The following is a 27,542-nucleotide window of genomic DNA, read 5'->3' on the forward strand; positions in this document are numbered from 1 at the left end:
AGATTAAGTAGACACCTCATTTTATTCATTCTCACAGGCAACTAGCAACCTGGTTGTAAGAAACAACATACAGTCAAATGAAACATCAAAGAAGAAAGCGTGTTTGGGATGCTAGATGACATAGCCTAGACCAGTGCTTCTTAAATTTTAATGTGCACATGAATCTTTTGGGAATCATAAGATGTAGATTCTAGGCACTAGTGGTAAAGAAACCGCTTGCCAAGGCAGGAGACATAAGAGAGTAAATTAAGAGTGGAAGCTGAGATTTTTACATCATTACAAGCTCCCATGTTGAGGCAAGGCCCATGTTCCTGGTAACAGGATCACATTTTGAGTATTGAGGGTCTAGATTAGTGATTCTCAAACTTGAGTTTGCATTCAAATAATCTGGGAGGACAATCCCTGGAGTGTCTAATTCAGTAGGTCTGAGGAGAGCCTGAGAATTTGAGTTTCTAACAAGATCCCACATGATGCTGATGTGGGGACTCACACTTTGAGAGTCCAGACCATTAGTAGTAAAAATATTCAAGGAAGCAAATATGTTTGCAAGTTGATTCCCTAAGATGGACTCCTATGTGTGCAGTTTCCCTTCTTAACTAGGAAAGCTCACTCTTCAGGAACGTGCACAGTGCCTATGGGGGGTTCCTATCACGTCCTTGGAGAGGCCTTTTCTGTTTGCATCCCCGCTCCCCACCCTATCAAACTATCTCGTTTGATTTTCTTTGAAGCATGTATCATCATCTGAAATGGTCTTATTGGATTTCTTTGTTTATTCTATTGAGATATAATTAACATATCATAAAATGCACATAAAACGCTTACTCCTTGGAAGAAAAGTTATGACCAACCTAGAGAGCATATTAAAAAGCAGAGACGTTACTTTGCCAACATAGGTCCATCTAGTCAAGGCTATGGTTTTTCCAGTATTCATGTATGAATGTGAGAGTTGGACCATAAAGAGAGCTGAGCCCTGAAGAACTGATGCTTTTGAACTGTAGTGTTGAAGAAGACTCTTGAGAGTCCCCTGGACTGTAAGGAGATCCAACCAGGCCATCCTAAAGGAAATCAGTCGTGAATATTCATTGGATGGACTGATGCTGAAGCTGAAACTCCAATACCTTGGCCACCTGGTGAGAAGAGCTGACTCATTTCAAAAGACCCTAATGCTGGGAAAGATTGAAGGCAGGAGGAGAAGGGGATGACAGAGGATGAGACGGTTGGATGGCATCCCGACTCAATCGACATGAGTTGGGTAAACTCCAGGAGTTGGTGATGGACAGGGAGGCCTGGCATGCTGTGGTTCATGGGGTCGCAAAGAGTCGGACACGACTGAGCAACTGAACTGAACTGGCATATGAAAACACCTCACAGAATACCAGGTTATACATATTATATGATTTCATATAAGCCTCACAAAAGAGTTGGTTAGACAAAGGAAGTTTCACCAGAAGGTTATCTTCGGTTATCTCAGGATAGAGGAATTATGGGTGATTTTTATCCTCTTCTCTATGGTTATCTATTTCCCAAGTTTTGTTTTTTATCTTACAAAGAGAGTGCAGTTCTTTAATAATTCATTCAAAAATTCATTCCCTGCCTAGCTCTGAGAGGAAGTCTTTTACATTCATCTTGTTGCCTTGGGAAACAAAACTAGTCTTACTGGCTGCCGGGGATACAATTCAGCAGGGTCTGGGAGGTCCCTGGGAGCCAAGGGCTAGTTACTGGGCAAATCCGACCTGGAGCACTGTTACCTGAAGTTGTAGCCAGGGTACAAGGACTCCTTGGCGGTCTTGTCGTCAAGGCGACGGAAACTGTATTTTGGACGGCAGTGATGGAACCATCTGTCCAGGTTGCAGTCCCAGTAGATCTCAATGCCCATGATTCCTCCCTGGGAAAGAAAACAAGAGATAATCTCTAAGCCTCACTGGACGTGGGTTTTGCAGCCATCAGACATCTCCCTGCATAGTGATGATCACTGAAGGAAAAGTTTGCTTTTGAGGATAAAAAATGCTGACAAAAAATTTCAGAGCCCTAGGTACCATCCAGTTTAACTCATACAGTGACTACTTTGGCAACTACAAATGCATCTCCCTGCTCCTCCTCCCGCCTGGAACACACTACCATTAAATTTACTTTCCTAAAATAGAACTTTCAACAAGCAGTAGTAATGTTAGTCGTTCAGTCGTGTCCGACTCTTTGCGACCCCATGGACTGTAGCCCACTAGGCTCCTCCGTCCATGGGATTCTCCAGGCAAGAATACTGGAGTGGGTTGCCATTCTCTTCTCCAGGGGATCTTCCTGATCCAGGGATCGAACCCGGGTCTTTGGTATTGTAGGCAGATTCTTTACCATCAGAGCCACCAGGGAAGCCCAACTTTCAACAAACCCCTCCTGTAATCAGACATTATTAATGCCTCCACCCCCATTAAAAATTAAGTTGAAACTTATCATACTGGAATTCAGCATGCTCCATCACTTCCTCTCCGCTTATCTCCGAATTCTCCCTTGGAGAAAGCTGTTATGCCAGACTATGCTTTTCCCAGACACACTTTGCATTTTCATCTCTTTTTTATTTTAAAATAAAGCTGTATCTCAACAGCTTTATTGAGATACAATTAACATACAATTCGCCCACCTAACATGTACAATTCCACACTTTTTAGTGTATTCATGTATATCTGCAACTGCTACCACAGTCAATTTTACAGGATTTTCACTACCTCCGAAAGAAAACATGTAAACTTTAGTTATTACCCCTCTCAACACTGCTGCTGCTGCTGGTGCTGCTAAGTCGCTTCAGTCGTGTCCAACTCTGTGCGACCCCAGAGATGGCAGCCCACCAGGCTCCCCCGTCCCTGGGATTCTCCAGGCAAGAACACTGGAGTGGGTTGCCATTTCCTTCTCCAATGCATGAAAGTGAAGAGTGAAAGTGAAGTTGCTCAGTTGTGTCCGACTCTCAGCAACCCCATGGACGGCAGCCCACCAGGCTCCTCCACCCATGGGATTTTCCAGGCAAGAGTGCTGGACTAAGCAACCACGAATCTACTTTTTGTCTCTATAGAGTTCCTTATACTGAATTTTTCCATGAATGAAATCATGTAATACATGATCTTTTATGTCTGGCTTCTTTCACTTAGCATAATGCTTTTAAAGTTCATCCATGTTGTAGCAAGTGTCAGTACTTCATTCCTTTTTGTGGTGGAAGAATATTCCATTGTATGGATACACTACAGTTTGCTGGTCTGTTCATCCTTTGATGGACACTTGGGTTGTTTCTACCTTTTGACTATAATGAATAATACTGCTATGAATGTTTACATACAAGTTTTTGTGTGAATATAAGTTGTCATTTTTTGGGGGGTACATACTTCAGAGTGGAATTTCTGGGTATGCTTTGCCAGAAATTTTAATCTTGGCCCCTGACCTTTTCTCCCAATGAAACATTTCTCCCACCCACTTCTCTAGCTAAATTCTGCTCATCCTCCAAGACCCAGCCAACATCCTTCCCCATCCACTCAAGCACCCCTATACTCCTCAATTCATGGTGACCTTTCTCTCCTCTAAACTTCTAAAGAATCTGCTCATCTCTTACCTGTGCTTGGTACTTCTTTTTTTCTACAGACATTTTTTGAGCACTGGCCATCATATTTCACTGAAGCTTACACACCATTGCTTGTAAGACACACAGGGTTTGTTTGTTTGTTTGTTTGTTTAATGTTCCTCCAAGGAAAAAACTGGTGTCAATTAAACTGTGAGACTCCATCAACTGAAAGCACTTACTGATTTCAAAATTATTAAAAGTGAAAAAAGATATCTCTGAATCGATGAAATTAGGCATTTCAACACAGTATGCTAGATGTAGTATTCTGAGGATACAAAAATAAGTAACAAAGAGGTTCTGACTTGGAGAGAGGAGAAACAATACAGAATAATCACAGCTGCCTTTTATGGGGGGTCAGACACTAAGCCAAGCACTCTACCTCCTATAGTGTATTAATACCTTTGTCACTTGGCATCCATTTTGCCACCTTCTGGGAAAGCTACCTGGAATTTCCTTTAGGAAACAACTTTCCTGACTCTCAGTGGTTTGAATGGGGCTGTGACCTCTCCCAGAAGTGGGCACCTGGCTCAGTCCTGGCCAATCAGGACAGTGCTTCCCTCTGGACCTGATGATTAGTTCAGATAGATTATGTGGCCCAAGGTAGGGTTAGCCAGAACTCTCCTTGAGACATTTTGCCAGAACCATAAGGTAAAAGGTCCTCTATTGGTTGAGACCACTAGCTATGGAGTGTGAAATTCTAAAGCAAGCACTATCTAATAGGATTTTCTATGCTGATGGATATAGTCTATATTCATGCCCTATAAGACAGTAGCCAGTGGTTATTGAAATGATGCTAGTATGACCAAGGAAATAAGTTTTTAATTTCAATTAAGTTTGAGTCGCTGCATGTGACTTGTGGCCACCATATTGGATGGCAGAGTGCTCGAGCTTTGGTGGCTTTGACTTGACATATGGAGAATATCATCATTAAGGAAACAATCAAAAAATGAAAGGAGTCAGATTCCTGAAGACATCATTTGAGTTCTGGGATGCAGCTATGCCTAAATCTATCATACTCTTCATTCAGCCAACAAATATTTATTGACTGTCCATTATGTGCTGAACGTTATACAAAAAGGAACAACAACGAAAAAAAGAGCTACCTTCATGGAACTTACATTCTAGTCAGAGAAAACAGACAACAGACAAATGGATATGATGTAAAATATATAGTATGTCAGATAATGCTTGGTACCAGGGATAAAAATAAACCTGAAAATGGCCTGCTAGAGGTGGGAATTGTCATTGTAAATGTAGCAATAAGGGAAAGCGTCACTGAGCTATACTTGCGTGAATACTGGAAGTAAGTGTAGGAGGCAGTTAATTCTATGTCTGGGGCTAGACTGTTCCAGGCAGAGGGAATAGCAAGGGAAAACTCTCAAGGTAGGAAGATGCTTTGGGTATACTAGAATGTTCATTCTGCCTGGTCTTTCTACACAAGTTAACATGGTTCCTTTTTTGCTTAAGTCACTTGAATTTTGTTTCTGTTATTTGCCCCTAAATTACTTTTTATTTTTTGCTTAAATCACTTGAGTTGGATTTCTATAATTTGTGACTGGAATAATCCTGAGTAACCAAAGTATGGTAGTCTGGATAATTGTCGTTGTTAGTCTCTAAATTGTGTTGGACTCTTTGTGACCCCATGGGCTGTAGCCTGCCAGGTTCTTCTATCTGTGGGATTTCCCAGGCAAGGATACTGGAGTAGGTTGCCATTTCCTTCTCCAGGGGATCTTCCTGACCCAAGGGTTGAACCCACATCTTCTGCATTGGCAGGCAGATTCTTTTCCACTGAGCCACCAGGGAAGCCCAGCCTTAGTAATAGCCCCCGAAATATACCTAATCCTATGTCCTAATCCCCCCATCTCTGAATATGTTACCTAAAATGGCAAAAGAGACTGCACCCATGCGTGCTCAGTTGCTTCAGTCGTGTCCGACTCTTCGTGACCCTACGGACTGCAGCCCAACAGGCACCTCTGTCATTTGGATTCTCCAGGCAAGAACTCTCCTGGAGTGGGTTGCCATGCCCTCCTCCAGGGGATCTTCCTGACCCAAGGATCAAACCCACGTCTCTTGCATTGCAGGCAGATGTTTTACCACTGAGCCACTGGGGAACCCCCCAAAGAGATTGCTGCTGCTGCTGCTGCTGCGTCACTTCAGTCGTTTCCGACTCTGTGCAACCCCATAGACGGCAGCCCACCAGGCTCCCCGATCCCTGGGGATTCTCCAGGCAAGAACACTGGAGTGGGTTGCCATTTCCTTCTCCAATGCATGAAAGTGAAAAGTGAAAGTGAGGTCACTCACTCATGTGCGACTCGTAGCAACCCCATGGACCATAGCCCACCAGGCTCCTCCGTTCATGGGATTTTCCAGGCAAAAGTACTGGAGTGGGTTGCCATTGCCTTCTCCAAAGAGATTGCTGCTGCTAAGTCACTTCAGTCATTTTCGACTCTGTGCGACCCCAGAGACAGCAGCCCACCAGGCTCCCATGTCCCTGGGATTCTCCAGGCAAGAACACTGGAGTGGGTTGCCATTTCCTTCTCCAGTGCATGAAAGTGAAAAGTGAAAGTGAAGTCACTCAGTCATGTATGACTCTTAGCGACCCCATGGATTGCGGCCCACCAGGCTCCTGCATCCATGGGATTTTCCAGGCAAGAGTACTGGAGTGGGGTGCCATTGCCTTCTCCGAAAAAGACTGCAGATGTGATTAAATAAAGATCTTGAGAAGAGGAAATCTGGATTATCTGGGTGGACCCTATAAAGACATACTGATCTTTATGAACAGAGAGGCAGAGGAGATTTAACACAGGATAAGAAATCAATGTAGGGGACTTCCCTGGTGATCCAGTGGTTAAGACTCTATGCTTCCAGTGCAGGGGGCACAGGTTTGATCCCTAGTCAGGGAACTAAGATCCCACATGCCACAGAGCAAATAGGCCTGCAGGCCACAGCAAAGGATCCCATGTGCTACAACAAGGACCCAGTGCAGCCAAATAAACAAATATAAAAATATTTTTTTAAAGAAAAGAAAAATGAAATCAATGTGACCACTGAAGCAAGATGCTATGCTGGTGGCTTTGAAGCAGGAAGAAGGAAGGGGCTATGCGCTAAGAAATGCAGGGAATGCAGTTTTGAAAGATGGAAAAGGCAAGGAAATGGATTCTCCCGTAGGGCCTCCAGAGAGAGCATGGCTCTGCCGGTATCTTGATTTCGGCCCAGTGATACTCATTTTGGACTTCTGACCTCCAGAAGTATAAAAATGTGTTGTTTTAAGCCACAAAGTTTGTGTTAATTTGTTACAGCAGCCACAGGAAACTAATAGACGAAGAGTCTCACACATACGGTTGTTGTGGGATTAGATGTGGTGATGCAGGAAAAGTCCTTGTCACTGAACATGGATTTACAAAATCCTCCATAAATTTGAGCATATTATTAAGACCCAGTGGTTCAGCCTCTTGGCCATTTGTCATCCTTCATCCCTTGACCCACCCTCCCCACATTACACTTTACAAACAGGCATCACCAACCTGAATTGCCACTTCTGAAAAATTATCTCCTGTTTCTTGGAAGATATCTCCTAGTCGGAAAATGGGACACTGTGGATCCCGAGTCTTGTGAAAGGTGCAAGTGCTGTTTAAATCCGGCAAGATGTTTCTCCTGCACATGATGGAAAGCAAACAAGCATCTCTATTGAAAATTGAGATCCATCTCTTTCATGGGAGTGAACCAGTGTGGTACCTGGCACCGTGAGGGCCTCCAACGATCCTGCCTTCTGGGATTCACACCCTTGTGTATTCCCCGCTTACACTGTCCAGTGTTGGTCTGTGTGGCCAGTAATATATGACAGAAGTGATGGTGTGTCACTTTTGCATTTAAAAATACAGTGGCTTCTCTCCTGGTTACTATCTTGCTTGCTTGCTCTTTGGCTTGGATCACTTGCTCTGGGAAGCCAGCCACCATGTCCCAAGGGGACTCAAGCAGTCCAAAGAAGTCCACATGGTGAAGAACTGAGTTCTCCTGATGACAGTCACTTGAGTGACCTTGGAAGAGGATTTTCCAGCCTCAGTCAAGTCTGGAGATGGCTGCAGCCCCCATTGACAGTTTGACTGTATCCTGACAGACCCTGAGCCAGAACCTCCCAATGAAGTCATTCCCAGATGTCACTCTGAGATGCCCAGAAACTATGTGATAAAATTAAAGTTTGTTGTTTTTAGCTTCTAAGTGTTAGGGTGATTTGTTATGCAACAGTAGATAACAAATACAGCCAGACATTCTGGGCACTTACGTGGTGTAATTGTGGCCAGGGAAGTCGATATTATTCTTGATGAGTACAGTAAAGTTTTCAGCACTGACCAAGAGCGCAGGCCTAAGAGAGAGAAATGCAAAATAGGGGATCAGTGACTACAGGGACCAAGGGAGTCAGTGAGCCACTGACCAGAGGCTCTGATTTCTTGCTTGGGTCAATATGATGTTTGGAGAGAAATGCAATCCAGTGGGCAAAACCTTCCAAAATTCTCCAGCTTCTCCAGGAAGAATTTCTCCCTTCTTAAGACCCCATGGAAGGAGTTCCCTGGTGGTCCAGTGGTTGATAATCCTTGCTTCCACTGCAGGGGCACGGGTTCGATCCCTGGTTGGGGAACTAAGATCCCACAGCTGTGTGAGGTGGCATAAAAAAAGACTTCGTGGCATTTACTGTAATACTTCTCACTCTGATAAAATGGTATGTCTAGGTATGCACAGTGGTGTGTTGGTAAATGTTTAAAAACCAGCTCTCCAGGAAAACAATAAGCCCTGAAATTGTAGCAGTTACTAACTATTGTGGTATAAATACCCCCACCATCGCTGATTTCAAGCTACCAGTAGAACATCACTGAACTGGAATTGGGAAAGGGATGAGCATAAATGGCTCAGAGCTGGTATAAGCCAGCTCCAGCACACTCCTGTTTGTATTTTCCACAATAAGCTTGGTGATCCTGCAGGGCTGAGACAATAATTTTCTCATCTTGGCATCCTCAGCCTTTAGCACAGGGCCACACATACATACTTGACGCTATCATTCACTCTCTAGAGGCTCTGAGTAGTATAAAATCCTCCATGAGTGAGAGGAGCCCAAATTCTAGACTGCCGGAAGATCCATGCATTCATTCATTCAACAAATATTTATTGTATCAGGAATGGGGCTGGGCCCTTGGGACACAGTGATGAACAAGACAATCGAGGTTTTTGTCCTGGTGAGGTTGAGAATCTGTTAAAGGTGGAGAGAACAGGCTCCCTAAAATGATGCCACTGGTATTCTGTTGCCTGGCACACCTGAGTAGGTGGCAAATATACATTGGGAGAAACACAGGCTAAAGGTGGAGGGTATTTGGAAGGGAACATCAAGAATAATCTGCTCTGGGGGCTTCCCTGGTGATCCAGTGGTTAAGACTCCATGCTTCCAGGGCAGGGGACAGGGGTTCCTTCCCTGGATGAGGAGCTAAGATCCCAGATGCCACAAAGCAACTAAGCCTGGGCGCTGCAGCTACTGAGCCCACACACTGTGGGGCCCGTGCTGTCACAAAGATCCTGTGTACCGCAACTAAAATCCAACACGATCAAAGTTTTTTTAAAAAAAGAATGATCTGCTTTTTATTTCAGGACTTCCAAAGCCCAACTTTGGCTCTACTGGGGATGTAATTATAGAGAACACTGTAATTTTTGCCTTTCTACATCAATTCCCCGCCTCTAGCAGTAGCACCTCAATTTTTTCCCTTTTGGAAAGCCAGGTCTCTTCCACTCTCAGTCCACTCTCATCTCCTGCCCATCCCTTACAGCTCCCAGGGTGGGCATATGACCTGGAGCTGGTTTAACAGTGTAATCCACAGAGTCCAAAAGTCTGTTCTTTACATCTGTGTCTCTTTTGCTGTCTTGCATATAGGGTCATCTCTGTGGGAGAAGGTGAGAGTGGGATGATTTGAGAGAATAGCATTGAAACATGTATATTACCATATGTGAAACAGATCACCAATCCAGGTTTGATGCATGGGAGAGGGCTCTCAGGGCTGGTGCACTGGGACGACCCTGAGGGATGGGATGTGGAGGGAGGTGGGAGGGGGGTTCAGGATGGGGGACACATGTACACCCATGGCTGATTCACGTCAATGTATGGCAAAAACCAGTACAATATTGCAAAGTAATTAGCCTCCAATTAAAATTAATTAATTTAAAAAATCACATCCCAAATGAAGCAGCTTGAATTTCATGGTGGTCTTAATATAGTCTACATTTTTAATAAGTCATCAATTAAAAAATATTTAATCAACCAGCTTTGTGCTGAGCCATCTTGATAGAGATAAAATACCATTTTCACCTCAAAGAGTCCCTAATCTGATTGGAAAACACTAACATAAAAGCAATAATAAAAGTATACAATAATGACAGAAAAAAACAAGCAGTGTAATCCAATCCCCTTGGCTTCAGTGATTGATTCTTTGACTGTCACATGCCTTAGGCCATTGAGAACACCCCAGGATTATTGTGGGAACTATTGGGAAAGAAACGCTTGTTTTCTTTAGGATTATTAGTAGCAAGGACAATGTAAACCTGGAGCGCCCCAGACCACAGTGTGAGGCGAGCCAGCATGGAAGAAAAGAAGAGCTAGAGGTTGGAGAGAGGAGAAAGGTAGAGGAAGAAAGAGAGAAAATCTTAAGACATCATTTAAAGCCTTGACCAAGCCTTGCCTGAAGCTAGTGTTTCTGGACTTCTCATTTACGTGAGTCAAAAACACAAGCCAAAAATTAACAGTCCCTTTTTTTTTTTCTGAAGCCAGTTGAAGTTATATTGTCACTTGCACACACACACAATCTTATTTACAACAGATACCTAATATTTGCGAGACCCTTTGCCTTTAGAACATTTCAAACTTCTGGGCAACATGCTCAGAATCAAAGGACTAAACGGTCCCCTTTTATTTCTCTTTCATGACACTTAAAAATTTCCTCTTCAGAATGACAGCCCTCTGTGCATGTGTCTTATCTCTATTAGATTGCAAAACCCTTGGGACCCACTCCATATCTGGGTCTTGTATTTTACAAAAAAAAAAAATGAGCACAGTTCTCCCTACTATCTGATAATGAATGTGCTGGAGAAACAATTAAATGAATCATCTTTGCAATGCTTCTCTATAACATATGAGAAACTGAAGGTAAGGGAGTTACTTGTCCAGGGTCATGTAAAATTGCAGCCCAGGTCACAGAACATCAGAGATGCACGGTATTTATGTGATAAATGAGTTGCTGGCAGAGCCAGGACTGAAAACCACAGGTAATCAAGAAGCTCTTGCCTTGAACCAGGGCCTTCTTGAATGTAGGCTTGTGTCCCTCCTGGGTCTTGGATAATTTCTTCTGGGACATAGAATCTTCCCTGACCTACAAATGAACCTGGGCGGTGCCATTAGCGAGTGAGAGCCAGACAAGCTGGTACTGCCTGGTGCTTTCCTCTCCGACATCAGGAACTTTTGCCTGAAGCTTCTAAAAAGTTAGTTTGGGGAAGTTTTCTCTTTGCCCCATAGATGCTGATGGTGGGGCCCTGAGTCACATTTCTCTAGAACTACACTGTCCACCATCCCCTAGGCACGTGTGGCGTGTGTGACTATTTAAATTGTGTCTGTGTGCTCAGTCTCTCAGTCGTGTCCAACTCTCTGCGACCCCACAGACTGTAGTCCGCCAGGCTCCTCTGTCCATGGGATTCTCCAGGCAAGAATACTAAGTGGGTGGCCATTTCCTCCTCCAGGGGATCTTTCCGACCCAGGGATTGGACCCATGTCTCCTGCACTTGAGGCAGATTCTTTCCCACTGAGTCACTGGGGAAGCCCGACTACTGAAATTAAATTAAACTCAAAATTCAGTTCAGTTGTGGTAACCACATTTCGGGTGCTTAATAGCCACATGTACCAGTGGCTACTAGACTGGATGGTGGAGGTACAGAATCTTGCTGTCATTGTAGAAAGTTCCATTGGACAGTGCTGGTCTGGAACCACCACACGTCTAGGGGCAGATCATGTGTGCGTTTGTGTGTTATTGGGCGCTTTACAGTGTGCCAAGCACAGGGCTCACTGTGCAATCACTGTGCAGTTATCATCTCACTTAATTCTCACAACAGCCCAGTAAGGTTGATACAGTTATTATCCTCATTTTATTTTTAACTGAAAAAAATATATTTTGGCCACGCTGCTTGTGGGATCTTAGTTCGACCAGGGATGGAACCTGCGCCTCCTGCATGGGAAGTGCAGAGTCTGAATCACTGGGTCTGCTGGGGAAGTCCTGTTATTCTCATTTTAAAGACAAGGAAACTGAAACCCAAAGGGGTTAAGGCACTTGTTCAAGGTCACATAGCAAGGGTGCATTAAAGCCTGGATTTGAATCCAGCTCTCCTTATTCTCTGCTGAAATGCAGTCCTCCCAGTGTTTTCTGAGGTTTAACATCAAGTTCTGCCTTCTGGGCCTGACCTTGAGAAGAATCAACACAGGGGAACACCAAATGTGTACGTCACTGTGAACATTTAAGAAAACTTCCTTTCCCTTCCCTTCCTTCTCTCCTCCCTTCCCTTCTTCCTTTTTCCTATTTCCCCTCCCACCTTCTCTTCCTTAATCACTCGGTACAGACACTGACAGTCAGAGTGGTCCCTGCTATAGCACTGGAGGTGGTGTCTGGAGGTGCCCTGGAAAGTGCTGGAACACTCAAGGGGCAGGGGGCACCCAAGGGTGCACAAGGTAGTACCTATTTACCAGCTGGTCCAGAATTATGTCAATATTTTGAACATAAGCAAGGCCCTCCCAGAGACCACTAGTGTGTCTGGCCTGGGAGTCACTAAGCCAGTAAGACCCGGGACTTGGGGAGGGAGGGTGGTGCTGAGAAGGGAAGCTGGGGCAGTGCCTCGCAGGGCTTCGTCTGCTTGAAGCTGCTGGCCACTGTGTCTGTCCCCTCCCTACAACTCACGCCGGAGCCTTTTCCGCTGCCTCGACAGGACACCAGGCGAAGACTTCACAGGTCTTCTGCTTCTCTTTATAATCTATACACCTGCCAGTCTGGATTCCTGTGAAGGGTCAAGGGGTTGTAGAAGCACAGGTGTGAAAGAACCGTGGGAGGAAACTCCACTTTACTCAAGCAAGAGGCTGTTTCTCAATCCAAGCAGTTTTAGTTTCTGTGTAACCTCATCCAAACCACAGGCTTACATAAGAAAAACCAAGCAAGCAACACGTTGAACGGTAAGGTTTTCAAAGAAGGATCAAAGAGAAGACATAAAGACCATAGATGCTGTTAGATTTTTGCTTGCTTGTTTGTTTCTTCACAAGAAAAGATGCCTGAGAGGGAGGCAGAACAGGGTGTATTCTTTTGCCTGGTATAAATGGACTAGCACATGGCTTCTAAACAGACATCTGAGTTCCTCCAGGTGTGTACAGAATGGACCAGGATGTACAGGGCCATGCAGTAAGCATGGCATGTCTTCCTGGAGTGTCAGTGTCACTAACAGATATTTGAGGGGAAAGTTAAATAGTAAGTAGCGTTAGTTAACTCTCCTTCAACTCAAATGCACAAGCATTATGGAATGGAATTGAATATTCATATGCTTTTCTGTGTACATGTGTGTTATAAACTGGCTTTTAAGGCAATGGCACCCCACTCCAGTACTCTTGCCTGGAAAATCCCATGGACAGAGGAGCCTGGTGGGCTACAGTCCATGGGGTGGCTACGAGTCGGACACAACTGAACGACTTCACTTTCACTTTTCACTTTCATACATTGGAGAAGGAAATGGCAACCCACTCCAGTGTTCTTGCCTGGAGAATCCCAGGGACGGGGGAGCCTGGTGGGCTGCCGTCTATGGGGTTGCACAGAGTCGGACGCGACTGAAGCAACTTTGTGGCAGCAGCAGCAGCAGCTGTGATAAAGAACCCACCTGCCAATGCAGGAGACATAAGAAACATGGGTTCAATCCCTGGGTTGGGAAGACCCCCTGGAGGAGAGCATGGCAACCCACTCCAGTATTCTTGTCTGGAAAATGCCCATGGACAGAGGAGCCTGGAAGGCTACAGTCCATAGGGTTGCAAAGAGTTGGACACAACTAAAGTGACTTAGCATATGTTATAAACACTGATGGCTGGAGAGGATGTGGAGAAAAGGGAACCCTCCTACACTGTTGGTAGGAATGTAAACTGATACAACCATTATGGAGAACATACAACCATTATGGAGAACAGTGTGAGATTCCTTAAAAAACTAGGAATAAATCTACCATATGACCCAGCAATCCCAGTACTGGGCATATACCCTGAGAAAGTCACAGTTCTAAAAGACACATGCACCCCAATGTTCATTGCAGCGCTGTTTAGAATAGCCAAGATATAGAAGCAACCTAGATGTGCATCTACAGATGAATGGATAGAGAAGATGTAGTACACATACACAATGGAGCATCACTCAGCCATATAAAAGAACGAATGAGTCAGGCCTAGTGAGGTGGGTGAACCTAGAGCCTGTTGTACAGAGTGAAGTAAGTCAGAAAGAGAAAAAAAAATCATATATAAACTCGCATGTATGGAATCTAGAAAAATGATATCAGTGAACCTATTTGAGGGGAAGGAATGGAGAAGCAGATGTAGGCAATGGACTTGTGGACACAGTGGGCTAAAGAGAGGATGGGATGAATGGAGAAAGTAGCATTGACATATACACACCGCCATGTGTAAAACAGATAGCTGATGAAAAGTTGCTATATAACACCGGGAGCCCAGCCTGGTGCTCTGTGATGACCTAGAGGGATGTAAAGGAGGGAGGGGAGAGAGGCTCGGGAGGGAGAGGATATATGTATGTCATGGCTGATTCAAGTTGTTATATGACAGAAACTAACACAACATTGTAAAGCAGTTTTCCTCCACTTAAAACAAAACAATGTTTTTACTTTTTCTTGTTCTCTTTTTGCGAAATCTGTTTTAATTTTATGTGCCTTTTTTAAGTTAAAACAAGATCTCTGGAAACTCTGAAGGTTGATATTGCCTCCAGGGGCCCTGGGCAGGGTACACATTCATGCTTCTCAACCTTTGGGGAAATTCAAGAGGAAACGTGTAGAATACTCAGGTGATGCTACTGGGCACTCAAATTTCTATCAGTGAGAACACTGAAGGGGCTAATTCTGTGAGGTTTTCAGGAGCTGCCCTCACTGGAAATTAGAGTCACATTCATAGTCAGCAGTTGGTCCTCTGGGTTCAGAGTCAAGGCATGGGGCAGGCACAGGCCCATCCATGGCCCAAGGAAGGTGGATGAAGGCAGCTGAGAGCCAGAAGCTAAAGAGCTGGGCTTCTCAAACATCACCAGGATTCCAGACCATCCCCCTGCTGGTCTCAGAAAAAGAAATAGAACATACCTTTGCTCAGTGGGCCCAGCCATCCCTTTTTACAGCCCCGATCAGAGGAACAGAGCGTCCTGGGGGTGGGGTACTGCAGAAAGAAGGACAAAATAGTGGGGAATAAATTGTGTCTCTAAGATATAGGAGAGCAGATGTCTGTGTTCACACAAACATTTGTGTGCAGATAATGCTCAAAAATCGAAACAGCCCAAACAGCCACCAATAGATGAACGGACAACTAATATCTAGGACATTCATGCGATGAAATGTTATTTGGCTATGAAAAGGAATGAATGAAGTACTGATACCTGCTACAGTGTAGATGAAACTTGAAACATGATGCTAAGTGAAAGAAGCCAGACAGGAAAGACCACGTATTGTATGGTTCTGTGTATATGAAATGTTCTGAACAGGCAAGTCCATAGACAGAAGGGTGATCGGTGGTCGCCAGGAGCTGAGGGAAGTAGGGTACTGAGAGTGACTGCTAGTGGGTATGATGTTCCTTTTTGGAATGATGAAAATGTTCTGGAAACTGACTGAGATGATGTTTGCCCAGTTCGGTGAATATACTAAAAACCACTGAGCTAAACGCTTGAAAATGGTGTGTTTTATGGTACATGACTTATATCTCAATAAAAAGTAAAAATAGGGACTTTCTTGGTGGTCAAGTCGCTAAGACTCCACACTCCCAATGCAGGAGGCCAGGGTTCGATCCCTGGTAAGGAAACTAAATCCCTCTCACTGCTACAAAGATTTCACATGCAGCAATGAAGATCCTGCATGCTGCAACTAAGACCTGATGCAGCCAAATAAATGAATACTTTTAAAATTAATAAATATATAAAAATAAGTAAAAGTCTAAGAAGCATATGCCAGGGGCCACTTTCAGGGAACAGCCCTTGGTTTGGAGATCAGGGGCCTGGATCATGCAGCCTTGTGGCTGAGGAACCAAGTGAAGCAGACAGGTGCAATGGCTCAGCAGGAAATGTGGAAATAAAGGATTCCAGCCAGCCCTCTCTCCTGGCCTGAGAAAAATGAGGTCAGTCAGCTTCTAAGACTAAGGGGTGAGGGCAGAATGAGGAAAAGAAAAGTGAGATGGCTTGGTTTATGCATTCTCGACTTCCCGATTTCTGAGGACCAGGTTTAATGGTCAGCCTTAGGGAGACCAGGAGTTTCGTGAAAATAGGCTCTTCCGTGCAGTGTTACAGAAATTCAGGGGAGGGCCCAGGCTTGGACGCAGGTGCAACCAGGTTTGGCAATAGCTGCACCATTTTCTAGCTGAGTGGCCTCAGCCAGGTTACTTTGCCTCTCTGCACCTCAGTTTCCTCACCCCTAGAAGGGGAATGGACAGATTTGTCTTATATGGTTGTTGTGAAGATTAAATGAGTTATGATGGGAAAGGGGTTAGCCCGTGGCTTTTGCTTAGTGAATGTTTCCTGTAGTTTTCAATCTCTTTCACTTTCATGTTCTCTTTTCTTCCCAAGTTGCCTTCTTCCTGTCACCCAGCATGTCCTTGGTTTGCTGCTCTTGTGATCCCCAACTATATTGTGAATCCTTTGAACACAAAGCCTGGGTTGTGTCTTTGTAGTCTGAGTGTCTGACACATAGTCAGTCTGGATAAACATGGAAAGAATGAATAAATGATCATTCACTGTGACTCATGGGAAGTTACGTTATTTTGATTATCGACTGGAAAGAAATCTCAGGAAAGAAGATAAACTGACTCTATTTTACTCTCAAGGTGAAATTCCAAAATTAAAAAAAAAAGAAAAAACAATAGACATTCTAATCATCTCTTTTGTGATTGTCACATGCATCAACGATGGCCACAAATTCTTTGTCACTCTTGCCATTGGGAGGTAGAGCATCTTCCCTTCCCTTTGAAGCTAGGTCTGACTCTGATTGAATAACCAACAGAAGGCAGTGGGAGTAACGCTGTGTCAGCTCTAGTCCTGAGCTTGGGAGGCCTGGAATCTTCTTTTGGTCTGGCGGATCCTGAGCTGCTGTGAGGAAGTTTGGAAAGACTACGTGGAGAGACCCTGAGAGGAGGAGAAGCCTTAGGAGTCCCCAGAGAGGAAGAGAAGGCCAGCCAAGCCCAGGCTATGAGAGCCCCCACACAGATCCCAAGATCAGCAGAACTGCCCAGCAGAGCTCTCTCAACTACTGAACTATGAGAGCTCCTAAAATGCTCATGGCTTTAGGGACGTCCCTAATGGTTGAGTGGTTGAGACTTCACCTTCTAATGCAAGGGGTACAGGCTCGGTGCCTGGTCAGGGAGCTAAAATCCCACATGTCTCACGGCCAGAAACACAAAACATAAAACAGAAGCAATATTGTAACAAATTCAGAAAAGACTTTTTAAAAAATGGTTCACATAAAAAAAAAAAATTAAAAAAAGAAATGCTCGTGGCTTTAAGTCCAGCAGGTTCAGGGTAGTTTGTTATGCAGCAATAGATTATTAGGACCAATGTCTCTTCATTTCGGTGTACACCTGGGTCTTGGCCATTTACTGGAGACAGATGTCAAGCCCTATCCTTGACTTCCACCTTCCAGTAAGAGTTGCGGGGCGGGGAAGGGGGGTGGGGGTCGGGGGGTGGAGGGGGTGGCTGTCAATATGCAAAGAGAGGAGGCAAATTTCCCACTACAGCAACCCAAATCAGCTCAGATCACAGATTAAAATCCCAAGAGTTACAGTATTCTCCAGGCTGGGATTGCCTCCACAGAACTCAGTCTGAGTGACAGCTTGTCTGAGAAGGAGTAACTTGTCATTTGGGTCATAACAGCTCGCATTGGAGTGCATTTTCCAATGCATCATGCCTTGTTTCCAGCCTGTCACAGAAATTCGCTCATTGTTTCAATAATCCCAAGACCTAGGTTTTGCAATCAGCCCCATCTTGCAAATGAATACACCAGGACACAGAGCCGTGAAGTTACCTGCCCAGAGTCACAAAGGTAATAAATCAAGTTTTGAACCATTTGTAGTCAAGCTCCTAAAACCCAGGCTCTTAATCTCTGTGCTATCCTGACTCTCTTCCTTGACTTCTTTTACAAGTCTCTTTATTGATTTCTTGTAAGTCTCAATAACTTGAAAAGCATTTGTGAAAAGTACCATGGCAGGGGTGGGGGGTGGGGGGGTGGGGTCCGGGGAGGAGGAGTGTGAGTAGCAATTTCAGAGTATGGGACAAGAGGGAACCAAAGGCCCCAACTGGATTCAACTTTGGATGCTGCTGGGTAGGGAGACGGAAAGGAATATTTAGTTGGACAGGCAGCTGGCTACTTCATTAGAGTAGCAGGGACATTTAACGGGAAGTGGAGGCAAAATAACCATCGAGAGGTCTCTTTTTAGAGGAGCATTATTGAGACAGACCTGAAGGGAACGTTCGCTTATTTCCAAATTTAGGTAGAAATGATGGCAAGGACTGTGATGCGAGAGGGCGTATCCACACTGAGCTCCCAGACACTCAGAAATCTAGGCGTTGTCACCAGAGAGGGCTGATGAGCAAGACCCACAGGCAAGGCTGGTCTTCCCCACAGGCGCTGCACCTCACCTCTCGGTGTTGGGATAGTCCCTGGTAAAACACAAGTGTCTTACTTGAGAGGGGAACAACAGGAGGGTGTTGCCTAGGAAGACATCACTATAGACAAACTGATCAGAATAGCTAGTTGTCATTTTATAGAGCAGTGAACAAGACTGGGATGGGACAGAATAAGATACACATTTTTTTATAGGGAAGAAAGTTTTCCAGAAGAAGGCAGAAGGTTGAGAGAGAGTACGGAGAGGGCAAAGCAAGGTGGGGAAAGAGTGAGTGCAATGAAATATCAAACTTGCACTGTCTGACATCTTCCCAGGCTGGCCCTGCAGGCAGTTCACAGTGAACAATGGGAGAGTTGTGAATGAGGACAGCTGGATTCTAAGTTTGGCTCTGCCTCCAGCAAGCTGTGTGATATTAGGAAGATCACTGATTCCAATATCAGTGCTGATCTTTGTGCTGACCTGTAAAATAAGGCTGGGAGTGCTGCTACCCCCCTAAAGTTGTTGTGAGGCTCCACTAAAACATGAGACACTATGCAAATGCCAAGGTTCCATGCTGTCCCAAGCTGCTCCAGGAGCAAGCGACGGAGAAAGCAGGCCTCGAGCTGCACAGGCTCCTAGTGCTACAGCTGGAGACCCAGGGCGACAGACAGAGATCTGGTGGTTACAGAGCGAGAAATGCAGGGTCTTCTCACCCTTACCAGCCAGCCCACATCTACACCCCTGCTCTGTAGCAAGCAGAGGCTCAGTCAATATTTGTGGGCTCCACAACACCCCTGGTCCCAATTTCCATTTTCTCTGACCTGTGCCTCCTCCAGAAACTCTTATCACCCATCCCTCTCTCCTTACCTCAGGACACAACCCTTGCTCTTGGCCTTCTGTCTTGAGAAAGTTTGTCATCATAAAAAAGGAGTTCCCCTGCAGAGAAAAAGGAGAGAAGGCAAAATGGCAAGCCCTTTGAGAACAGAACTGCTTAATCATAGTAATCCAACTGGCTAAGTGCCTGGGGGCGAAACTTTCCACTCTTCTAAGCTTCAGTCTAGAAATCTGGGTCTGGAAGCAAATCGACTACCCAGAGCGCTTAATATCCAAGCTGGATGAGCCGCCCTGCTGAGCCGAGGGAGAGCGGAGGAACATTCAAATTGATTGAGCACTCATTTTCCATTCCAGCCTCAAAAGCAGCCTTTTCATTTTGGGGGGACACAGTAAGTCCCATTACATTGAAAACCAAAAGATGTGAGGAGGCAGAGGTGGGGGTGTTACCTCCATCAAAATGCTATTCAGATTATCCAGGACTTTAATGAAAGGGTCATAGGGCATCCCACCACCTGGGCAATAAATAGGTGGAGATTTTAATGACCCTCTGTTAGAAACAAATGGATAGCAGCTTGACTTTTATGGTTTTTCAAAGCTTTCCAGCTTCCAATGGGCCCTTTTGTCCCTCTTACCACCCCTCTCCATCTGTTCTTTGGTGTTCTCAACTCCACTTTGACCTCTCCCTTTTGAGAATTCTACGTTCATTTTATCTTTTTTGCAGATTGAGACAATCTCAAGCCCTTTCACACCTTTCCATTCTTTGTCATCCGTAGCCTTCCCTTGTCCAAAACTGTAGCCAGGAGTTTTCCTGGAGACATTTTTGTTGATAAAATGCCACACAAACAATATAGAAGGGCTCGTCCCCTCAAGGCAGAAAGTTCTTTGCCCTTCTGGATCTAGGCAAAACTTGCTGACTTGATGGCCCTGCTTCTGACAAGCTATGTATAAATAAAGTTTGAGTGAATCAAATCATGTTTTCAACGCACCAGGACACACTGCTATTTTGAGAAACCCTGTAGGAATTGATAAAGCAAAGTGTCATCTCCTTTGAGTTGCTGCATCTGACCCAATTTGGCAATTTTTAGGTTTTCTCAGTTGGGATTTTCACAGAGCTTTTTAAATGGGGCCAGTGTTTTTCTGGAGCGAGTCTCTAGGTCCCAGGGGAGGAGGAAGAGGCCCTGGGGAGAGTGACCAGGGATGATTCCTGGGAGGATGCTGACAGGTGCTTACCTGTAAGGGGAAGGTGTAATCCGCCATATCAAAGACACTCCGCACAACCTTCTTCTGCCCATTCTCCATAATCTCCTTTTTCACCTCTGCTATCCCTTTTATCTTGCTGTGCACAGAACTGATGACAGGCTCTTTCCGTTGGTACCGCTTGTCACTCACCAAAGCAAAGCTAAATGACAGACACAGAAAAGCATCAGCGATTTTCTCAAGGGAGACACAGTGCCATGGTTTTGGATGCAGGAACTGAAAGCCAGCTCCATTAAAATCCAGGCTTTGCTGGGTGACTTCGGGCAAGTGACTCACCTTCTCTGTGACTCATTTTCCTTACCTGTAAAATGGGAAGAATAGTCATACCTACCTCATGGGGTTGTTTTGAGGATGGACTGAGAAACCCATGCAAACTCCTCAGCACTATATCTGGCTCATAGTGAGCTTTCATCATGTGGAAACTGTTGTCCCCAATACCAGTCTCTAATATCACCTAATATAGACCTTAATTTATAGATAAGCAAATAGCAAAGTCCACCCCAGGTCAGTCCACCAGCTTTGTTCTGGGACTCAGTAACGCATTAGCATCTACCTAATAGTGTGTTTCAGGTTTCCCAGATGGCGCTAGTGGTAAAGAACCTGCCTGCCTAATGCAGGAGACATAAGAGACCTGGGTTCAATCCCTGGGTCAGGAAGATCCTCTGGAGGAGGGCATGGCAACCTGCTCCAGTATTCTTGCCTGGAGAATCCCATGGACAGAGGAGCCTGGTAAGCTATAGTCCATAGTGTCACAAAGAGTCAGACACTTAAGAATTTGTTTTAAAGGCTTTGTTTATTCATTGGGCATGTATCTGTTTGGTCTCTTCCCTCTGCTCAGCCTCTAATATCTGAATGTTGTTAGGCAGTCAGTAGCTGTCCTTTATGAGCTGACCTTGGGAAACAGAGATACTGTGGGCCAAGGCTTGGTCCCAGCTGTTCTCAACCTTGGCTGTACAGTGTAATTTCTTAGGGAGCTTTCAAAATTGCAATTCCCTGGTCTCATCCCTGGAAACTCTGACTCAATAGGTCTGGGGAGTTATCCAGGTGCCTATATATTTTTCTAAAATTGATTCTAATACACAGTCAGGGTTGAAAACCCCTAAGAGACTCATGGAAAAACAGCTCACATTTGGCAATATGAAGTACTGTACATTTGAGGTGCATTCCCCACGCCCCAACAATTTCACTCTTAGATGTATGCCCCAGAGGAACCCTCAAAGAAGGTGCCCAACAAGTTATGTACAGGAAATTGTAAAGCTGCACTATTTATAATAGGGAAAACTAGAAATTATGGAAATATCCTTGAACACTGAATGGGTGAATAAATTGTTGGATTTATTGACTGGAATGTTCTGTAACAGTGAAAGTGAATGGAGAACTGCTTGCATCAATGTGGAAATAACGTAACAGTGAGTAAGGAAAACATGCCACAGAATGAGATAGAGTTTAAAGAAATTAAAAATGATATTATATGCTCAAACAAATACCTGTCCACACATATTCATGGCACACTATTCACAATAGTCAAAAGGTGGAAACAACCCACACATTCATTAAAAGATGATGGACAATCATCTACCCATGAAAAGGAATGAAAGGAGACACATGCTGTCCTGTGGACGAACCTCAAAAAACTTTGTGCTAAGTGAAAGAAGACAGACACAAAAGACCATGTAGTGTATGATCCCACTTATATGAAACATCCAGAATAGGCAAATCCACTGAGACAGTAGACCGATGGCTCCCTGGGGCTGGCAGAAGGGGTAAATGGGAAGTACATGCATAATGAGGTTGCCATTGGGTTTCTTAAGTTTATTTATGGCTCTGCTGGGTCTTCATTGTTGTGGGAGGGTTTCATCTAGTTGTGGCGGGCAGGATAGGGGGCTGCTCTCTAGCTGCGGTATGCTGGCTTCTCATCACGGTGGCTTCTCTTGTTGTGGTGCATGGGTTTAGTTGCCCCACGGCGTGCAGAATCTTCCCAGACCAAGGACTGAACCCATGTCCCCTGCATTGGCAGGCGGATTCTTAACCATTGGACCCCCCAGGGAAATCCACATAATGAGGTTTGCAGAGAGCCCAATTTGAGATCCAATGAGCATATATGAGACAGAGCTATCCAGTGTAATTCCATAGACAAATATGATGATGCTTGTTCAACAGTGTATTTCAGCCTATCATCACAATGTGCGATGTTCTTCTGTGTTGGATATTGCAACAGTCTCCCAGAATAACCGTGTGCATTTAACCCTCCATTTGGGAAGCTCAGTCTCTTGTTGTTGGTATGTCACTCAGTCACATCCAACTCTTTTGTGATCACATGGGCTGTAGCCCACCAAGCTCCTCTGTCCATGGGATTCCCAGGCAAGAATACTGGAGTGGGTTGCTGTTTCCTTCTCTAGGGGATCTTCCCAACCCAGGGATCGAACCTGCGTCTCCTGCATTGGCAGGCAGGTTCTTTACCACTGAGACACCTGGGAAGTCCTTAGTCTCTCATATTCATCCCCAAATGTATGATATGGTATAGATCAGCCTTAATGGAATCCAACCCTCTCAGAAATCAGAAAACTTGTCTTTATATATTCATGGTTCAGTGTCTTAAGACTCCACACTCCCAATGCAAGGGCCTAGGTTTGGTCCCTGGCCAGGAAACTAGGTCCCACCTGCCACAGCTTAAAGGTCTAAAAATTTTAACGCGACTGAAAGGTCCTAACGCAACAAAAACTGAAGATCCTATGTGCTGCAACTAAGAACTGATGTAGCCAAATAAAGAAATAAATGTTTTTCAAAAAGAATCAAAATGCTTCAGAGATGCATCAAAGAAAATAAAGAGGAAACAAAAGAGTCTGCATATGGAAAGAACATTCTAACGATTGTCCCAGCAGCTGTCTCCTGATCTCCTTGGTGAATCAGACAAGCCATGCCCCCTCTTTGGGTAATGGATTTAGTCCCTGAATGGGGAGATAACTTGGACAGCAAAGAGATCAAACCAAATAATCCTAGTGGAAATCAACCCTGAATATTCATTGGAAGGACTGATGCTGAAGCTGAAGCTCCAGTACTTTGGCCATCTGATGCGAAGAGCCAACTCATTGGAAAAGACCTTGATGCTGGAAAGATTGAACACAAAAGGAGCAAGGGTCTGCAGAGGATGAGATGGTTAGATAGCATCACTGACTCAATGGAAGTGAATTTGAGCAAACTCTCAGAGATAGTGAAGGACAGGGAAGCCTGGCATGCCACAGTCCATGGGGTGGCAAAGAGTCAGACACGACTTAGCGACTGAACAGCAACAACAACGGGGGGATAACTCCCTGGCTCCCTAATCCCTGTGACTGTTCAGCTCTAAGAAGCTACAATTCTCTGTATTCGGAAGAGCGCAAAACCACTGGTCCCTGGAGTGAACAGGGGCATGACGGAACTGGGGGATTCAGCTGGGCCTTGTAGGATGGATAGGTGGAGATGGGGGAGAAGAAAGCTGAAGAGTCTGGGAAGACGAAAGAGAATAAAAGTGACAGGAGCCTGGATCCTCACAGACCAGTCTAGCTGAAGAGGAGGGCTGCGGAGGGGCAGCAGGAGGACAGAAGGATGGAGGGGAAGGTCCGCTGGGGGAGTCCCCAGACTGGCACACTGCACCTGACTCACCAGTTGTAGACCACGATGCACACCATAAAGAGGTTTTTCAGAAACCCAATCCACGAATTCTCAATGAGAAGGACTTTCACAGACTTGACCTGGCACCTCAGAGGGGTTTGGCTGCATGCACCCATGGTGAGAGAGTCCTCAACGTGCCACAGGAAGGAAATGCCTCTCAGCAAAGCCAGACTTCACCCACGCAGTGCCTGAGCTCACTGAGCAAAGGTAACACTGGAGTGAAAGGGTGTGACCTGAACGTGAACCATCCTCCCATCCGGTTAACTGATGTCTACCCCAGCGCCAATAGACTTCTGTGGGCCCCTAAGAGAACTGTGGGTCCTGGGCCCTCTGTGCCTCATGGAGTAGTTGAGCCTGCAGCCTCCGCAGCTTATATTTAAAATCCCAGGAGAAGAATCTGATTGTGTCCAACCCTGGTCCACTCAGCTGTGTGAGTGTGTGTGTGTGGGGGTGGTCAGAAAGGGGCCAGGGACAGTCAGAGATGTACTGTGAAGAAAGTGGAGGAGAGCCTGCACCCTGAAAGGCAAGTTAAATGCTGGCTTCCTATGACTGCTGTAATAAGCCACCAAGAACTTAGTGACTTAAAATAACACAAACATTTTTTCCTCTTGGATCTGGCGAGTCAGATGCCTAAAATCATTCTTAGAGGATTCAGATCAAGGTGACAGCAGGCCTGGTCCCCCCTGGAGTCTCCACTAGAGAGTCTGTTCTCACCTCTTCCAGGTTCTAGACCATCCCCGGGTTCCCAACCACAACTCTCTACCCTCAACTCTTCTTGTCACGTTTTCTTTTTCTCAACTTCAACTCTCTTGCCCTTCCCCCTTATAAGGACTCTTGTGATCATGCTGGGGCCACTCAGATAATCAAGAATAAGCTTTCCATCTCAAGACCTTGAACTTAATCAAATCTGCAGAGTTCCTTTCATAGGTACCATATTCACAGGTTCCAGAGATCAGGACATGGAGATTTGGCACGGGGTGGGGGGCATTATTCAGCCTCCTACAATATAGGCAGGGCTTCCCTGGTGGTTCAGCAGTAAAGAATCCACCTGCTGATGCAGGAGACGTGGGTTCGATTCCTGGGTCAGGAGGATCCCCTGGAGAAGGAAATGGTGACCCACTTCAGTATTCTTGCCTGGGAAATCCAATGGGGAGAGGAGACTGGTGGGCTATAGTCCATGAAGTCACTAAAGAGTGGGACACGACTTAGCTACTAAACAACAACAATATACCAAGCCCGTTCTACTCTGCCACACCATTCCTTGAGCTAGCTAATGACGGGGGTTCAGTTTCTTGTTACTCACAGCTTGGCTAAGACATCATCTTTTCTTCCAATTCTCTTTGACTATTGCACTTCTTATCTACTATCTAGTTCAGTTGGAAAAACCTTCCTTTTCATACTTCTTAAACTATCTCTCTCTTGTTCCAAAAACTCCTACTCCAGAACACAATACTTTCTATACATCCTACTATATGGAGAGAAGAGAGTGAGTCCTAGTCTGTTAGTTAATGTTTACCAATTAGAGGAAATTTTGGACTGGCCAAAATTTTCATTTGGGTTTTTTCAGAACACAGTATAGGGAAATCCAAATGAACTTTTTGGCCAACCCAATATAATGGATAGGTGTAAAGGCATTGAGCTCAAAAACTCAGTTATACAGATATAGGCCATGGACCACCCAAATTGGCAGAGGTTTATCTTAGAGGCCCAACATTTTAAATAAGTCCAAACCCATATTACCCAAAGTTGTGTTATATCCTCTAGTAAACAAAACCCAAAAAACTAGTGTCGTCTTAAGCTTTGGTTAGAGAAGTAGAATATTCTCCTTGATGGTGGTGTTAAGCCAATGACCTATGCCCTAATTAGGCAAGAGGCAGAAGGAGCCTTGTGTTCAGGTCTTATGAGCCACACATTTAAAGAGAATCCCTTTGGTGGTTGTAAAAGTGTAAACTTCACAGAAAAGCACAAAGAACATGAAAAGGTTCCAGTGTTCTCCCTCTCAGAGGTTATCACTGTTGAAAATTTGTGCACATGTTCCTGATGCCTCTTTATGCCCCCACCTAGACACACAAACATGGCCACACTCTACATGCTATTAAATAACTTGCTGTTTTTGCTCAATAATATATTAACTCTTTTCACAATAGTAGTGCAAAATGGATGATAAAGATAGATCTATAATATGTACCCACTTTGAATGGTTACAGGGTATTCTAGTGTTTAGGTTGGAACATATGAAATTGCCCATTTTGTAGACAAAGCTATAGAATATTGGCAATTCATACGGTTCAGCCTAAGAGGTGAACTGTGAAAATTTGCCAGCTATTCTCTTACTGATGGATATTGAACTGGAACTTTTGTTCAGTTTTGTAAACATTTTTGGTAGTCCTGATATAGCTTTTACTATGTGTCAAGCACTCTTTGAAGCATATATTAATAACAAATACTAACTCTTTCCACTCTCACCTGCCCAAAAATAACCCTGTAAAGAAGGAACAGTTTTACCCTCACCTTATAGCTGAGCAAACTGTGACACCAAGGAAGTGAGCCCGAGTTCACATAGTGCTGTAGACTCAATGTTTGTGACCACCCCCCCACAAATTCGTAAGTTGAAATCTAACCCCGATGCAATGGTATGAGAAGGTGGGGCCTTTGGGAAGTGAGTAGGTCACAAAGATGGGGCACTTGTGAATGAAAGTAGTGCACTTATAAGAGGCCCCTGAAACAGCTCACCTCTTCTGCCGTGTGAGAATACAGCAGAAAGATGGGCATCTGTGAACCAGGAAGTGGGTTTTTACCAGAAACCGTATCTGATGTTGCACTGACCTTAGGATTTCCAGCTTCTCGAACCATGAGAAATAAATTTCTGTTGTTTACAAGCCACTTGGTCTTCGGTATTTGTTACAGTGAACTAAGACATGTGGTAAGTAGCAGCATTAACTCCCAGTTCATGCTCTGTGTGCTATTGTAAATGGAAGTGCTTTCTTAATTTCTTTTTTAGATTGCTCATTGTTGGTGTGTGGAAACATGACTGATTTTTGTGTATTGATCTTGTGGTTTGAAACTTTACTGATTGGTTTATTAACTTTAATGAGTTTCTTTGTGATTCTCCATATATAGGATCTTTTTTTTTTCTAATTTTTATTTTGGCTATACCAGGTCTTCGTTCCAGCTCACGGGATCTTTAGTTTCAGCATGCAGACTTCTTAACTGTGGCATGCGTGGGGGATCTAGTTCCCTGACCAGGGATTGAACTGGGGCCCCCTGCATTGGAAGCCCAGAGTCTTACCTACTGGACACCCAGGCAAG

The 27,542-nt window shown here is 44.7% G+C and overlaps 1 protein-coding gene across 1 annotated transcript in view; it reads right to left on the minus strand.

The window, feature by feature from the left end:
- P2RX7 (purinergic receptor P2X 7) overlaps positions 1–27,542 on the minus strand; it is a 54,202-nt gene that overhangs the window by 12,041 nt on the left and 14,619 nt on the right. The window contains exons 2-8 of the mRNA XM_052655049.1: positions 20,556–20,724; positions 19,359–19,427; positions 14,996–15,068; positions 12,571–12,667; positions 7,881–7,961; positions 7,123–7,252; positions 1,749–1,885 (exon numbers count right to left, since the gene is read on the minus strand). Coding sequence (XP_052511009.1) covers positions 1,749–1,885; positions 7,123–7,252; positions 7,881–7,961; positions 12,571–12,667; positions 14,996–15,068; positions 19,359–19,427; positions 20,556–20,724 — 756 coding nt within the window. The remainder of the gene's footprint in view (positions 1–1,748; positions 1,886–7,122; positions 7,253–7,880; positions 7,962–12,570; positions 12,668–14,995; positions 15,069–19,358; positions 19,428–20,555; positions 20,725–27,542) is intronic.

The sequence above is a fragment of the Budorcas taxicolor genome, chromosome 17 (assembly GCF_023091745.1).
Source record: "Budorcas taxicolor isolate Tak-1 chromosome 17, Takin1.1, whole genome shotgun sequence".
Lineage (NCBI taxonomy): Eukaryota > Metazoa > Chordata > Mammalia > Artiodactyla > Bovidae > Budorcas > Budorcas taxicolor.